Source organism: Colossoma macropomum, unplaced genomic scaffold (genome assembly GCF_904425465.1).
Source record: "Colossoma macropomum unplaced genomic scaffold, Colossoma_macropomum, whole genome shotgun sequence".
NCBI lineage: Eukaryota > Metazoa > Chordata > Actinopteri > Characiformes > Serrasalmidae > Colossoma > Colossoma macropomum.
Window position 1 is genome coordinate 844188 of NW_023495818.1, and position 17942 is coordinate 862129.

General features: G+C 37.9%; 1 protein-coding gene across 2 annotated transcripts in view; it reads right to left on the reverse strand.

Moving 5' to 3' along the window:
* nlgn4xa (neuroligin 4 X-linked a) overlaps positions 1-17942 on the reverse strand; it is a 122610-nt gene that overhangs the window by 22292 nt on the left and 82376 nt on the right. For both annotated transcript variants that reach the window (XM_036563566.1, XM_036563565.1), the window contains one exon: positions 4557-4742. In XM_036563566.1, the coding sequence (XP_036419459.1) occupies positions 4557-4742 (186 nt within the window). The remainder of the gene's footprint in view (positions 1-4556; positions 4743-17942) is intronic.

The window sequence follows — 17942 nt, forward strand, 5'->3', positions numbered from 1 at the left end:
ATAAGATTAAATAATTGAAGTATCTGATTGTTTCATAAATATCACAGTGTATACTTTTTTCAGATAAAATTAGTTCAGATACCTGTAAACCTATTTTGGTAGGTTTACAGTGGCTTATTATTCTGGAATGTCCTTTCATTTTTAATAAGAACCATTTTTAACAACCAAAGTAAATCTGAAGCACTTCTCAATATTGTTTTCTAAGAGTAGCTTCACTGGCAAAATGTCTGAATTTCTTCAAGGCTGAAGATTGGCTTCTTATTTGTCAGATTTTTCTTAGAATTTTCTGTTCCGCCTTAAATTGAGCAGCGACACATTCTGGCACCTGTACAGCCGCCTGAATATCACTGCTTTGCCATTTAAGGTGAAAAAGGAAATTTGAATAAGAAGACAACTTCAGCTTCATCAAATTTCTTAAGTGATTTGTCTCATACACTCATGTCTCCGACTGTCAGACACTGCAGGAATTTGGAAAGTATTTCAGTCATCTAAGCTCTCAGTACAAGCTGGTTAATGAGTTGTTAACTCAAGGCCACAAAACCTCGGCCTCATCTTCTCATGACTTCACAGGCTGTACGAGAGGAGTCTGTGTAAGGTGTCTATGCTAGGCTAAGGCTAACCCCCAAAATCCAGCCATTCCTTTATGTCCACTGCCTCAAAAACAAAGTGCACTACTTCAGATGCAGCGGATAAGACAGAGGGAGGTGATTGAGGGTCATATTTTAATTTGAAACATCCCTGATTCAGTCATTCAGCTAAATGGAATAACACTAGCATGGTTTGCACATTATCTTTGCTTTTTGTGGCATACTAGTATAACGGTTCTGACTAATGTGAGAATATATATCCACTACTACTTTAACCAACCCACTTCAACTCAGTGAGGTGTTGTTAATGAGGTGATTAGTTGGATCAGGTGTGTTCAGAGCAGTGGATCTGCAGAGCCAGAGTTGAGACACACTAATCTACAGATTGTTTGCGCTGGTCAACGTGGCCAATTTAGCAGGTTATTTTTATGCCAATAAGTACAGGTACAACTTTGTAATTAACGTATGACTGGTTCAATAAAAACTCATTTCACTCAAATCCTTTTTGCATCAAAGCCCATTTCCACCAGGTAATAGAATAACTGTGACTGTTTTTGTCTGTCCATAATTTTTCACCTCAAAATAATGATGTTTTCTCAATGTTTGACTGACTAAGCCAAAATAATGACTTATTATGTCAAAATAATTACTAATTCTCAGGTGATTTAGTATGAGTTTTATAATTTCACATACTGCTGCCCGAAACAGGGGGGAAAACAACAGGCATTTTCTTTTAATTGGCAGAAATGGGCTTCCATTTTGTTGAGGGAGGCATCTCTACAGGTTAAAATATAGCACTTAATCATCAAGTCAGTTTTTACTATCAGCCTTAGTAAAGTGGAGGAGGTGTTTTATTATAATGATCTCATCCCAGTATTTTGTGCTTTGAGAGGAAAACTACAATAAATTCATGTGCAAAGAAGCAAAAGTGTAAAAGAGCAGCTGCCGTTTCGATCTTATCATCGGCACTAAAGAGCTGTTGTGCCTATTTAGTAAATCTGTTCTCTTTTTTGTGCCAAAATAGGGTTACTGGATCTCCAAAATGCTTACCTAACAGGAGAAAGAATAAGATTGTAATTCTGTACCGGTGGCGTTTGTATTGGTCCATTCATCATGAAATGTAAACTCAAGGTAAAAGCCAGCTGTCATTCTCATATAATGTATTAAAATATTCAACAAGTTGGAATTAGATGATATTGATATGCTATGTATGTGTTAAATACACAAGTTCATTTTCAAAAGAGTTAATGACATTAAATGGTAGTCCAACAACCCTTAGAACCAAAGGGATATCTGTAAGAACATCGGCAGCCGGAGCGGCAGGTGAAATGATGTGCTTTTATGGCAGTAAGTGCTTTTCACAGTTTGCATTATATAATTCAGAATGCATTCATAAATCATAGCTGACCCTTTCAGACAAGAACACCAGGGAGTACAGTGCATCTCGTCCATGTTATTTTGATTAAGTCTGTCACATCCTCCATCCAGATTGAATTGCAGGTTCTGGAGAGGAGGAACTGTTGCTGGAGGTCATTTGATCCATTACGAGATTCAGCTCCAATCTGAGCTGTTCTTTTCCAGGTAAGTGTTTCACAATCATCTTGAGGTTTTTTTACATACATCAAAAAAAACAGACTGCAGGCCTTCATTCTTTGTCAGGGCACAAGCAACTGCAGCTTCTACTGTTTAAAGAACGACTAGGACTTTTGTAGTTCCTGTATCCCCCCATTTAATACTCAAGTCAAGCACACTTCATAATACCCTTATTGTTCTAATGTGATAATCCTCACTTTAAAGTGTTATGCCTGAGTCTCATGTGACATTACTGTGGCCATGTGACCATGAGGCTGTTTTCATGACCAGGAGAATCAAAATGCCTTTAGTGTGTTAGACAACAGACAGGAGAAAAAAATCTTAAAAAGTTTGTTATATTCTAACTGAAGCTAAAATATATGAAATAGGGCATTTTAATCACATCAGTTCTACAAGTAATATCTATAATATTAACATTTAAAGTTACAAGTCAACTAATCAAGTTAGTATACAAGTCCACACAGTTCATTCAAAGCAATTCCATGGCAGAACCACCCTTGATTGCCTAAAGAACTGTACAGTGCTCTGCAGGTTCTGGGGAGGAGGAACTGTTGCTGGAGGTCATTTGATCCATTATGAGATTCAGCTTCAATCTGAGCTGTTTTTGTTCCTCTGGAAGATTAGTTTTGTATGAGCATCTCAAGCATGTTGCCTCAATGGGCTGTTTTTTTTTTTCATACACCATAAGAACTAGACTTCAAGGCTAAATTCTTTGTCAGGGCACAAGAAACCTCTCCTGTTTGATGTATGAGTAGGTGGTAAAGAATGACTAGGACACAGCTTTTGTAGTTTCTATAACCAGCCATAAAATTAGTGGCTCTCTGTATCAAATATGATATGCAATCTAAATATAATTTGATGAAAACTATATTGATCATAATAAAGATCATTAGTGAAAAGAGACTGTGACAAACAATGGCAAATTTATTGTTGACTACAAAGTAGAACAGCAAATATGGCAAAAATGCCAAAAATATTGTCACTGTCAAGTCTTTGTATCTCCATTTTTAGCATTCTTTACTTTATTGCAATATTTAAAAATTCCTGTTACTCTTTGCATTGTGTGCTAATTCTATGGTATATATATATATATATATATATATATATATATAGCATTGATTAATTTTATTAAGACTAACCCCACCATGTGGAGGTTGCACTTTAGCCTGGGTATCTCTCACTGTGAGCTATTTATGTGTTTCAAAATGATGCCATTAATAGAGCAATTAAAATAATACAAGTGTGAAAATTCTTACATTTATACACACAACTTGACTGAAAAACTGTTACTTTTATGGTACAAAAACTTCAGGTTGAATCTTGAGAAATATGTGTGTGATTGCTGTCAAAAATTCATACATGGCATTGTTATGGTGTTACAAGAACATGAATAAAAGCAGGTTCTACTTAAAATTGGTTTAACTACTTAAAATATCCATGTTATTTTTTTGGTTATGTTAGTTTGTGCCTTGCTTTCCCCTAGTGTTCATGCCTGAATGGGAAACAAACTCTGGTACCCTTGTGTTTAAGTCAATAATTATAAGGACCTATACGAAGTTCATTAAACCTCATACTATAAAAATAAAGTACCTCATAAATTATTTACAACAAAAATAACATTATCAATCTCTTTACTTGAAGCACTGTGAAGGCATTGTAAATGTTTAAAATGTTTTTTTTGTGATTGCTAATATATATTATAAGTGTTTTATAATTATGCACAAATCATAATCAGTTTAAAAGGCACTATAGTGAACAGTCGCACTTGTGTTACTACATGTTCACGAGTCACCAAATAATTAATCATAGTTTGCTATTTGAGCTTTATGAAGCATTACTCGAGTTTATAAACATACTTACAAAGTCTTGTTACAAAGAGTTATAAGCATATTTATAATGGCTTATGAATACAGGACTTCACAGAAACAGTTACCAACAAATAAGGTAACTAGATGTTCTAAAGAAACATGTCTCTGACATAACTACTAAGCTGGTTCTGGCTTATCTGCCTGAATCAAACAAAGCTAAACAGTTGAAAATATGATTTGACCCTAAAATCTGGTTCTTTGGTCAGTAAGTTATGGCTATTAAGACCAAAAAAAATCCTACTAAAACATGTGTGTGTGTGTGTGTGTGTGTGTGTGTGTGTGTGCGTGTGTGTGTGTGTGCGTGCCGCCACAGTAAGAACAAGGCCATTTCCCCCGTTTGAAACCATTCATTGCCACAGAAGGAAAGTGTATATGGCAAAATTTCTAGACCACAGAACCCAAAAACATCAACAAATAACACTTGATGACAGTCTTAAAACCTCTGAGCTATTGCTTTGAACAATGACAAAAACAATAGCTTGAAAAGTCATAACCGAATGTTACGTACCCTCTGAATAGTGCGACAAGGTCAGCAGACTAACGCATGATGCCCCAGCCCCTGATCCGAATATCGTCACCCTTTTTGGATCTCCTTTGAAGGCCTGGATATTCTCTTTGATCCACCGCAATGCCTGAATTTGGTCCAGCAGACCATAATTCCCTTTGGCAGCCTGGTCACCTGTGCTCAGGAACCCTGTTGGCATAGAAAATAAGAATAACCCGTTAGGAAATCAAAGGACAGGAAATCTTCTGTCTTATCTGCAGTCAGGTGCTTTTCTATCTGTGATTACATTGTTCATGTCAATTACAAATCCAAGGTTGTGGAGCATGTAGCATGTACGTGTTTTGGTATCTGGTAATCCATTAATACATGTTTGATTGTGAATCTCCTTTTGCCTGTGCAGGCCTCTATGGGCTGTTTTTAATCAAGAAGAACAAAGAAGGATTGAGAAAGAGGTTGATAACATTCATAGTTCCCCATGTCAAACTGATTTAGCTTAGACATCAATTTATGTTAGAACATGCACATTACAACAAAAATACATCAAGATATGTTATTTCTTTTGCAATTCTCTGGATCACAGGAAAAAAATATACATGTGCTCTTGTTTTCCTGGTGCATAAGCTGTAAAACAAGATAATATTAAAAGGTCTAAAATATACTAGCATTTAATATGTCATTGTGTTTTCATCCATCAGGGTTTTCGTATCACAACACTCTGCATGCAAATACATCACACAGCCATTTAGAAAACTTTCAAAGATTAATAAATTAAACTGACTAATCTGGAGGCTAATAAATACATCTGCTAGCTAGCATTAATGATATAGCACTAATCTCAATTGGTCAAACGTTTTCTTTGTTAAAGGAATAATCTAGTTGAAGAATTAGTCAGCTGCCAAAAAATAAATAACTAAAACAGACTGCCCCCTGGTGTCCACCTTGAAGCATGTGTTTAAAAATTTTATCGTCAACAGATGCGGCAATATTTACATTTTAAAATATTTTTTAAAGTGTCCCTTTAAGTGAAAATATGGCTACTGTTACAACATTTTACACAATTAAAAGTATGGAAGTAATGAAAACTAATAAACTCATTTCAAATAGCTGTGAAGTAACCAAACATGTGGCCAAAACATGAATTCCTTTCTTGTAGTCTACAGAAGGGGCGAAGCATTCAGACAGTCAGATGGCCACAGCCATGGAAAGTGCTCTTAATAAAGATGAATACATGACAATGAGAATGACTGAAGGCAAGTATGACATGAGGCAGTCATTTTCAATCATGATTATTGCAGATCGAAACCAGCTATGCAGGACTGCGGGTGGGAGCGGGATAAAATATTTAGGTTGCGGACAGGGACAAGACAAGGGTCCAGTGGTGACTGATTGAAGATACAAGTCCTCACCCATTGACAGATGTTTCAATGTTAGATGTTTTACTAAACTCAAATGCAACACATTTCAAATGACTGGCAGGAGAGAAACAGAAAAATCTGCAGATCTTTATGATTAAATAGATGAAAATGTAAGGAGAAAAAATGTTTTTTCTCATGGAAATGCAATTGAGGTCAAGCTTTGATTTTCAGTAATTCTCAAGAAAAGAACAAATCTTCCAAAATAATTCTTAAATATTATAGTACAGTTAGTCAAGTATTTCCACCCTGTCTTACCTCACTTTAGACCGGAAAACGTAAGGCCAATCAATTGAAAGCTTATCGTTAGTGGTTCACTCTATTTGCCATTTCGTTGTCTGTATGGCCTGTATGGAGTGTGGGGTGCCAACTGTGGCATTTGTGCTGTAACACGTCTACACATGTAGAATAAATTGGTCTTTAATAATCGCAAAAGCACTCCCCAACCCCCCTCCCCCACCCCCAGAGACCCATCACAGCAGCAGATGCGATATGGTATGAAAAGTAATCCTAAAACAGGCTCTTAATGGAACTGCAGCATTGCTCTGTGTAGAGGGCACTAATGGCTGCCCTAATAATCTCCCCACTATTTTACTTCAGCCCCCGTTCTCTATTTCTGCCTTTTCACAAGGGCCCCATCTTCTTGAGAACAGGATCAAAAAGGCCCCACTTCTGGGCTGAGATGTGCTTTCAGGCACAGAGAACAGTTAAAGGTGGTGTTCTGCACTTTAATGGGGTTATTTGGCGGTCTTTGTGGAAAAGGTGAAGGTTACTTCCATTTTAATTTCAGTAGTTTTTGGCTGCTCATTTGGAATTTCAATGCGAAAGTGCCCTATTTACTGCTGTGTTTAAAGTAAGTCATTCAGACGACACAAAAAAATGACTCTTTGGCAGCGACCTTTGTGAGATCCTCGCTATGAAGAAGAAATACAGCTCAATTAGAATTATAATGAACTCTTGGAATGGCAAGATCTTTTCAGTCCTCTGGCTGTTTGACAGGAGGCTTTTGCCATTCCATGGATGCCTCTTCTTTCTCGAAAAAAAGGACTTAGAACCTGAAGCAAAAATCCCCTCCCTAGAAGACTTCAAATAAACCCCATTGCACTGAGCGGCTTGAAGCTTGCTCACTAAACCCCCAAAACAAGATTGCCAATGAGCGCAAAATTGCGACTTGTTGACAAATTAGCCAACTGGTTTAAACCCATTAGCGAGACCCTGGAGCAGGCTCGAGTGTGTCTGCTTCATTCTCTTGGCCAGGCTTGGATCTCCGATCCCAGCCACTGGCAAAGGCTGGGTCCTCGATACCCCCTCTAGAGGTCTGGTCATGGACCACAGCAGCTCAGGACAAATAGGATAAGAAGCATGGGTAAGAAGGGGGCTAGCCCCATGGCTCTACGATTGGGGGCAGATCCAGTTGGTCATGCCCGCATGGAAGGAACTAGCTGAAGGCAGAGGGATTACAAAAGGCCTGGCAGCATTAGACACTCTAACGGATAACCCAAGGCCTTGACTGGATCCAGGACACCTACAGGGACAGCCTGAAAGGCAGCGAGATTTGATCTTCATATTTTACTAAGAGCATTGATCTTGGTCTTCTGATGTTGGTACACAAAACACACAACTTGTTTTTATGAGTCAAATGTTCTAATGATATTCTTTTTAAGTTACATGGCTTGATGAGACACTCTTAAAAATAATTTTGCCAAAAAGGGCTCTCTGGAGGAGATGACATAGAATGGTCCTCTGAAGAACCTTTCAATTGCATGATATTAATTGTATTTCTTACAGAGCCATCCTCTGAAAGGTACTTTAGGGCAGGGTTTTTTAAATCAGGGCTCCCCCTAGATGTTCTACATTTTTTGTTGTGAGCTGGGAAAGAGCCAAAACGTGGATTGTTCGGACAAACCACTGTTAGGGAACCACTGCTTTTGGGAAACCAAAAGTGGTTCTTCTATGGCTTTTTTCCAAAGAAAGCATTTCTGGCACCTTCATTTCTAAAAGCAAAGCAGTCCAGTCTGGAATCTTCCACATGGCTAGCTAAAGTTTTCTAGAAAGTTCTCCAGTGTTTGGTCAGATATTCCAGAGCATTCTAAAGTTCTAGGTTGGATACTACAGAGCATTCCGCAGGGTCTGATGCAGTCCCTGGTGTGGGGATTAAAGCTGAACCTTGATCAGCTCCCTGCTCCCATCTCACCAGCTCACGCTAATCTCTGTCCGTATTAAAAAATGAAGCCAGCAGAGTAGCGAGCACAATGTAGGCCGCTCCCTCTAAACACCCGGGACAGATCAGTAGGTGGAGTGACAGTGGCATCAGCATTTCAGTCGGCCACACAGCTAGCCATCGTTCCTAACACCTCAGTCTCGACGTCTGACACACTGCATCTGAATGCATGAGTCGGGTGTGAGTGTGGGCATATTACTGTCACCAGCAAAGCATGAACGACACAATTATGCAAGAACAACAGTCTCTCTCCAGAGCTAGACGGAGGTTTTTATGACTTGTTTGGGGGTGTTTACAGCTTTTCGCTTAGCGCAAAGTAAACAAGAAATGAAGAGGTATGAGGACAATAAAGGTTTGTCAAGTAGCAATGTTTTCAAAGCCTGGTCTACAAATATGACCCAAAAGCTCTGTATAAGGGATACAAATGCAAGACAACTCCAGTGGGATGCACAAATAACGGCGTATATATGTGTGTTTCACTTCACTGTATATGCCCCTGTCTTTTCCCAGTGGCTATTAAAGTACTGGTCTCAAAAATCTGCTGATATTACATCACAATGCATGATAATGTAGCTCTATGTAACACCATCCTCAGCCTTTCAGAAACAATAATAACAACTGTAAATAGCAGTGCTCATTAAGCACTGCTGGCTTACTGCTTATTAGGTGGACTGATTGATTTGCTATCAAACCCATATAATATTCACAGCCTGTGTACTAAATAACCTATACAGAAACTAACCAAACATAAGCCCTGTTCATACCTTGTATTAAAGACCCCTTGCACTCAAATGTTTCTTTTTTTTAAATGATTAACTCCTCTTGTATGGCTAGCTATGGATATATACACTAACATTATCAATTGTGTCACTATAGTTCACAGTTTTTCATTGAAAACACAAACAAAAAAAAATGGTGCTACATAGCAGCTTAGTTTTGTACATCACGAAAGAGCTTAAACCTATCACGGTCCAGTATACTAACTGACGAAAGCCTCAAGAAGTAGCATAAGGCCAGTTTAAGCTGTGAACAAAGTAATCTGTAGTGGTCTGACATGAAATGCTCCGCTCTAGAGAGTCAGAATTGTTCACAGTGGTGGTGATAGGAACCAGATGTCCAAAGATTTTAATGCCTCTAAAAGCTCCCTAACAGGAAGGTATTACATGAAATGGATATAAACACGCTACCTGACATCTGAGATATTGTTTTATCATAGTTTTGTGATAAGATTTTGGCCTTAAACATATATGTTGTTTAAGTTCAGTCACTTTGGCAAAATAGTCCTGCAAGAAAACATACTTTTTCAGATTAATCACCATTTTACTATTATCAACATTACACAGATAAACTCAGAAGACACTCGTGTAGATTCACAAAATGGTCATTTTAAATGGCTATATTTGAGCTGTAGACATGGTGACGCCTGGTTCCTATCACTGCCAGTGTAAAGTAATCTGAGTTGGTGAGTTTATCCACAATGTAGCATCTCAGCATTAAAATGATAGATACTTTGAAAAACTGGTGAAATTCCCTTTAAATGCCATGTGTGAACGGGGAAGGTATAGTCACAGTCATTGTCATTGTCATTATGAGAATATTATAAGATAATTCAACCCAGTTCTATTTGTGTTTTTTTCCTTAAGTAATTCAATCTAGTGAGATTATCTCATTCCGTTAGTGGATAATTTTGCGTGTTTCTTGTTTCTATCTGCTGACAGAGAACAAACAAAGTCTACAAATAAATTGAATAATTATTCACTCTTGCAATATTCTTACAATCTTATAATGAGAAATATTTCAGTGATTGATTTAAGATTTACAATGTTAATTTAAAATGACTTCATGTCACTATATATATATATATATATATATATATATATATATATGTATGTATATATATATATATATATATATATATATATGTATATATATAAATACATACACACACACACATTTTTTTTTCTTAATTAATGAGATTTCAATACTGAATCAATATGAGCACTAGCTCTAATCATAACGCTGGGAGAACACATTTACTTAGATGCATGTCTGCCAAATTCTCTGGGCATTACAATCAATTCAGCCTACAGCACAGAAAGCCAAGCAAAAATGAAGCCCTTTTACCATGGTAGAATGTCAACAGTAGCGTATTGGAGCTTCAGAGAAGTATTCGCCTTAATCCTTGATTATTTCTCGGAATCACCACGTCATGTGAGCCATGCTGTCGTACTCCAGCATGCACGAGCTGAGGATTAAAATGTGAAACAAAAAAGCAGGAAAGAAAAAACAAAACAAAACAGATAAGGCCTTGCAGGCATTGTTGTTACTGCACAACTTCCACTTAAGAGAATTCATCCTGCCCACCTTCATAATCACCTTTGATGTTGTTTCATAACGAGGCGATGCAGCCTGTATTCTTTTAGGTTTGTACTGAAGAAAATGGAAAATCACTTTATAATAAACAGTACAAAGCTGGGCTTCGAGAGAGAAGGAGATAGAGACTGATGAGTTAAAAGCATGTACAGGTACATGGGTGTGCATCTTTGTGGGGGGATATCCAAACTGAAAGTGTGTCTACGAAAAAACAAAAATACTATTACTTTCCATTATTATGATGCGTTAATTGGCCACCATCGGCCCACCGATAATGATATCAGTTTGGTGGTGAATTGTTCTTTCTGCACTGACACTGACATGGCAGTGAGATGTGTGTTGCACTGGTATAAGTGAATCAGACTCAGGAGTTTTTATACACATCAGTGTCACTGCTAGAGTGAGAATAGTCTACGAACCAGAAACCTCCAGCCAACTGAGCGCTGCGGTCAGAACCTGACCACTTCTAAAAGACTAGACGATGACTAGCACAAATTATACATGAGATATCATCTCTAACTTTACATTTGGACCAACAGGCCAGGTGTTTCTAATAAAGTGGCCAAGTAAGTGTACACAGTGTTACACCAGGAACACTGCTGTACATGATGCACAACTTGAGTCTCACACACTACAACATTACTACCATGTTGGTGTCACTGTTGTGCTGAGAATGGTTCACCACTTCAGAATCATATCTGGTCTGTAGGGGTCCTGTGGTGGTCTCTTAGTACATAGTAGGTGTAAAACGACGTAGTAATCCATATTAATGTAATGTAAAATATGGATACTTCACCAATATTGATTAAAATATTTATGAATATGTCTTAAAGTGTTAAGGTGAAATGTTATGGTTGTGTTCTGCCGACAACCTTTTATGTAAAGTGTTATGAAAAAAAAAAAGTTGCTAGGTTTTTTACAAAATGTGCAGTTTTGTAACTTTGAGAACTTGTCCCTTTGAAAAACTTTGAATGGCCTTATGAGAATGGGTTATAGGTCTGCTACCCAACCTAAGTTCAAACAAAATATTACGTTTCAGGCCCATTTCGGGATGATTTTTCATGTACAAATGTATAGTCTAGTATGTGTACAAGATCTCACTAACTCTTTGCAATGGATGAAATAAAAAGAGAGCTCATTAAAGGGGAACTGTTTAAAATAATTATAATAACAGAAATAGAATGACCCGTTCTGTAGAGTTTATAATCCTATTTTGAGCTATGATAACAGAAGGACTGGCACATCATCTCTTCAGCAACACATTTACTGTGGATGAAGCTTTTCCACAGCAGCCACTAGCCAGAAACCAATGTCAGTGTCAGAGTACTTCCTTGAGGCAGTTAAGTCAGTGTAGGCCACAGCAAATGTTTGTCTTTTTTTTGGGGAAATTTTGTATTGAACTCGTGCTTAGCAAAAAAGCTAAAACTGCGTCTAATCCATGTCTGTTAGTGCTAAGAAGGTGCATTCTGACTAATTTTAATTTAATTTAAGAGTTCATGAGTGGATATCAAGTTACTGCAGGTAAAGACAAACAATGCTAAAAAATAAAATAAAAAATAAAAAATAATAAAATATAATAATAGTGGAAAGTATCGGTAATTTTTTAGGTGACAGTACTGGTGTTGCACAAAAATATAGCAGCATGCAGAGAAACATGTTTGCTTATTCATATTATATTATATGTTGGATGAGTAACAGAGGCTCCCTCTTTAGATAAACTAATGAGCTAACAGAGCCAACAAATGTAGCTTTGGATGATGATGAAGACTCTTCGTCTTCTATACAAGGTATTTTCTCCTCAGTGGACAGTGTGCCAATATGTTGTTTGTCAGAGGAATGTATTCTTGTTGTTTCTGGGCCTAACATCAGCTAGGGTAGCTAGCCAGGTAGTGATACACCTACGCTTGCATGCGAGTGAGTTTGAGTTTCAAATTTAGCTGTGCTACTCGGGCCGAGTTGGGCCAGGTCTCAGAGTCTGGCTTCAATTTCATGCCTGTGACCTCTAGTATAGGCTTGTTCCAGACATTTTACACAATATACTCCAACAACCACAACTGTTCTAATGTTCACTATTGGCTGTAGGCCTATTCTCTGCTTGTTCACTGCAAAGGGCTGACAACTGCCACACTCATTGACACTACTTTTAGCTTTGAATCCCACCTGTTCTTCACCTCACACTGAACCACAGGATATAATTTCACAATAGCCGCACATCACATGTCACTTTCATGACATCACCCTTTTGTCCAGAATGCTGAACAGTCATTGAGTACTTTTTTTTACTCAAAATATGAAGAGATGTGAGCGCAAAGGACAAGAGAAGAGAAAGGAAAAAAGCAGAAAGAAAAAGACTAAAGAGAGGCAGCGTCCTTACAGGCTGACGGTAATAGCGCCTAATTGTGCTCGCTGTCAGGAAGATAATCCGTTTGGCTCCCAGATGAAATGTTAATTATCAAAGGGAGTGATGTGAGGGGAACGTTCCGGATTAGCTGAACGAGGTCAGGTCACACACACACGTACACATGCGCGCACACATATACGCACTCCAAGGAACCCTTTTCCAGCTTCTGCCGTTCAACTAGTCCATGACTGCTATGAACTGACGTCAGCAAAGCCACGAAGGATTGCGGGACGTGATCTGTAGCGTTCTGAGCAGCTGCGGGTCATGCTGGCTGCCATCAGGGCTGATAAGAATCAACTTTGTCCAGTCATTACTGCCAGCACATTAAGAGTGGACTTCAATCACTAGCTGTAGAATGACAGTCATCTTCATACACTTCTATACTAAGCACTGTACCATTATGGAGGGAAGCCTGGAGGCTTTTTTTAAACAATGTATAAAATGTTTGAGCAAAGTTCATGGGCCTCTACTAAGACTCTACTAAATCTAGTGAATTCAGCTATTTTAAGGTGCACCTATTGTTGACTCAGGTGTTCAATACACACCTAGAATGAGAATAAGCCTAAGGTCAGCAAGCCCAATGCTGAGCATCATCTAGAGGGGCATGAAGCCTGGGCTGTTCAGCAGTGGAACTGTGTTCTCTGAAGTGATGGAGCTCCATCCAATACCTTTGTGATAAGCTGAAGCGGAACTAATCAACCAGAATCAGTACCTGACCTCACTAATGCTCTTTAGGCTGAATGCAATCAAACCCTCACAGCAATTTTCCAACATCTAGTCTAAAGTCTTCTCAGAACAGTGAGGGCTGTTACTGCAGCAAAGTGAATTCTATCACTCACACAGGCAATGCAGTAGTAAAAGAGATATGATAGTACATGATTGCTACAGAGCACCTAAGGGTGTATTTTTTAGGTAAAAATCTGGTGTGCACCAGACACTATGTGGTGAGCACCAGATACTGTGTGGTGAGCACTAGATACTAATAGGTGCACACCAGATACTACATGCCGAGCACCAGATACTTTGTATTGAGCAGCAGATACTATGTGGTGCGCACCAGACACTATGCGGGGGGCACTAGATACTATTAGGTGCACACCAGATACTACATGGTGAGCATCAGATACTTTGTATTGAGCACTAGATGGTATGTGGTGAGCAACAGATACTGCATGGTGAGCACTAAATACTATGTGGGGAGCACTCAACACTATCAGGTGTGCAACAGATACTATCAGGTGCCGATTAGGTACGATGCATATCTGGTGTGCACCAGATACTATGTGGTGAGCACTAGATACTATTAGGTGCATACCAGATACTATGTGGGGAGCACTGGATGCTATCGAGTGCGCAACAGATACTATAGTATCTGGTGCTCACCTGATAGCATCTTGTGCACACCTAATAGTGTCTGGTGTACTATTGATAGGTCTATATATTAGGCTGATATCAGGAGGAAATACTTGATCAGATATTGAAGGACAAAAGAATGAATCCAGTCCAATCTTGTAACACATCTAGCCTGAAACAGAGCTCACTCACATTGTGTGATGTGATGTTGTGAGCTGTGCATTGCTACCTGTGGGCCTAATACAGTGTTTAAGTACTTTGAGCATGATGGTCTACTTTTAGATGCTCATTTTAAGTGAAGCTCTTTAATATATAAAAAAAAACCTGCTAATTTCAAAGCTTAGTAGTTTTTAAAGAGGAAACATCGGTTCTGTATTGGCCGATGCTGATTATTAAGATTTCAGTATTGGTATTGGAAAAGGTAATATCATGCTCTATATTTTACACCACGTTAGCCTGTGCCCTGTGCCACCCTACTAAAATACATAGAATAGTTTACATGCTTTATTTGACGCACCACATAATATCAGAGAATGCGACATGCTTCTTTGAAGGCAAAAGACAAAGACTCGTGCATTACAGTTCCTGTTTTGTGTACCTAAGGCATCAAACAGCTGTGACAATAAACACTTAATCCTCATTGAAATCCCCACTCTAAGTGGATGATGAGAGGGAGCCAGGAAGGGTTAGCATAACAATGCAGTGAAGGTAATTTATCCTCATTGTAATTCCAAGTCTAACTGCATCAACACAGAATGATGTACTCTCTAGTAGTGCCACTATTCTTCTTTACGTGCAGAGAACTAGGGAAACAGTATATTATTCACAATCACAACACTTATTTATTACGCACTGAGTGTCTTGAATAGGGATAGGCAGTTTCAGTCATTTTGTGATCGAGTGCAAAAACATGAAAACAATATAAAAATACTAATCAATTACCTGAAAAATTCAAAATGAACAGTTTGATCAAAATGAATAGTCGTAGGCAAAAGTTTGGGCGCCCGTGGTCAAATTACGTTTTATTCATTTTTTCATTTTCTAAGTGAAAGTAGACACAGTAGCTGAAGTTTTGAAGTTTTATTCAAAGCTGCTAAAGCATTGTGAACCATTGTACATTGCTATACCTCCCCCAGGTCTGTTTTTGTTGTAGCCCAGTGCAGACAATTGTTTACCTCTGCATGTCATGCGCAAACAGCGGTCTGTAATTGCTTGATCTTCATGTCAGTCAAATGGCTTTTTCTTGTCAAAGTAGGCATTAACCTGCCTGACTGGCAAATAGAAAATGAGCTATGCCATAGATTCAATTGTATCTCAGATCACAGGCAACACAAAATCAGTTTGTAAATATTAAGTACTTTTTCACTACTTCACTAGGCAGTAGGTTTAAGCTGACTGACCATAGTGACTGACTTCTATCCATTGCTACTAGTAATCAAGTTGGATGACTAAAATGCCTTTAAACACACTATTAGTGGCTTTATAATGTAGAAAAATAATTACATTTGTTTCTCAGTCTGTTTTCTTTCAAGTTTTTTATTGACATGTAACAGTAGTCCATGTCTTGAATCAGCCATCATTGTTTGGGCTACCTTAAAATAATCAAGTAACTAAAATTTCCCAGACACTACTTTTTTTGTCAAAATCCCCCCCTTTTTTTTACAGTGCTGATATGTTGTCTACTCCGTAGCAGTGCAAGGTATATCTTTTTCTCTCACCTGTTGTCTGCATGTTAAACTGATAAAGCCATGTTGCAACAGATTACATCAGTTAAAAAAATAAAAATAGAGTGAGTTTTTGCAGTAACAGTAACCTTTAGGCCGTTAACCATTAGCTGTTTTATATTCAATACATATTCATTATATGCAATTCATACAAAAAACTACCAAACCAGACCAAGAATAACAAAACCATAGCAAGAACAACCAAACCAAATCAAGAAACATCAAACCATACCAAGAACAACCAAACTAAATCAAGAAACATCAAACCATACCAAGAACAACCAAACTAAATCAAGAAACATCAAACCATACCAATAACTACCACATCAAACCAAAACAACCAAACCATACCAAGAACAACCAAACTATAGCAATAACTGCCAAACCATATCAAGAAACACCAAACCATAGCAAGAACCACCAAACCATTGTAAGAACTACAAAGCCTACTGGGCAGTTACATAACGAGTACTCAGTTACTTCAGTACTCATGCCAACTTCAAGTCTTGACCAATCACAATTCCAGAAGATGTTTCTATTGGAGTTGGTAATTCAACCAAGGTAAATAGTTTTGGTCAAAATAATGCAGGCCAATTTTTAACCATGTCACATTATTCATTCACCAGTGCATTTAGAATATATTGCAAGGCATACTGCAATTGTTATATGTAGCAACTCAATACCAGTATTTTGTCCATATCACTCAATAAAAGACACTTACGAAAGTAACCGATTCACATTCTGGCACTGAAAACTTATTTTAAAAACATAATCATAACAATGTGAGTTTTTTATTTAGTTGTTCTTTTATTTTGAATGCAGTGGACACTTTTAAAGTCACCAGGCATAACATTCTTCACCTTTCTCTGAACAAAGTGGCACTGGAAGCAACCCCGGTTTTTCTGTGCTGCTCTGATCATGTTCCAGCACAGTGATTATTTCTCCACAAGTTTTTAGTTGGCCTGCCAAGGCAAACTTGGTGTTCATTTATTTTCCATTGTCTTCTTATTATTATTCTTTTTCACAAATTTCTAAATGCTAAACTCCTCCTCCTACCACAAAAACTTTCCAAAAGTGCTTGCCCAAGGCCCACTCACACTGTGCTTTTCAGAAAGACAACTTTTTTCATCCCTCTGTCCATTTTCTTCACATACACTTACACAGATATCACTATACATCCCATATACTTCTATAGGATTCCTATTCGTATTGATGTGAACAGGGTCATTATAGAAAAGGCTACTAATTTGCATTTCTTTACAATGATGGTGATGGGAACCAGGAGTCGCAATGCAAATATCAGCATTTAATTTACTATGCAAAAGCACCAGTTAATCTACACATCTTCTGAGTCTTTATGTGTAATGGTGATTATGATAAGTTATAAGTCTAAAAAATAGGTTGCCATTGGAATTTTTTTTTATCTCTATAGTATTAATGCATTTAAAAAATATTTTTGACCAAAACCTGATCTCAAAACTATCATGAAACAATGTCTCAGGCATCAGGCAGGGTATTTGTAACCATTTTTTATGTAATAACTTTCTATAAGAGAGCATTTCAGAGGCATCCATTTCTTCAGAGGTCTGGTTCCTATTATCACCACTGTGAACAATTCTGATTCTGCAAGTTTCTCTAGAATGGAGCATTTCACACCAAACCACTCCGAATGACTCTGTTTACATCCTTACCAATTAATTATAGAGAAAGTTCGAACAACTTAAACATCTAGAACTTTGGGAACTAGAAAGAAAAAATACATAAGTAAATACAAATCCAAAATTGGGCCAGTATGTGAAATGCAAATAAAAACAGAAGGCACAGCGCCAATTTAAAGCTAGGAACATTGTAAAAAATCATCTTAAGCTGGTGATAGAAAAGGAGCATTCAGAAGAAGCCTAGTGC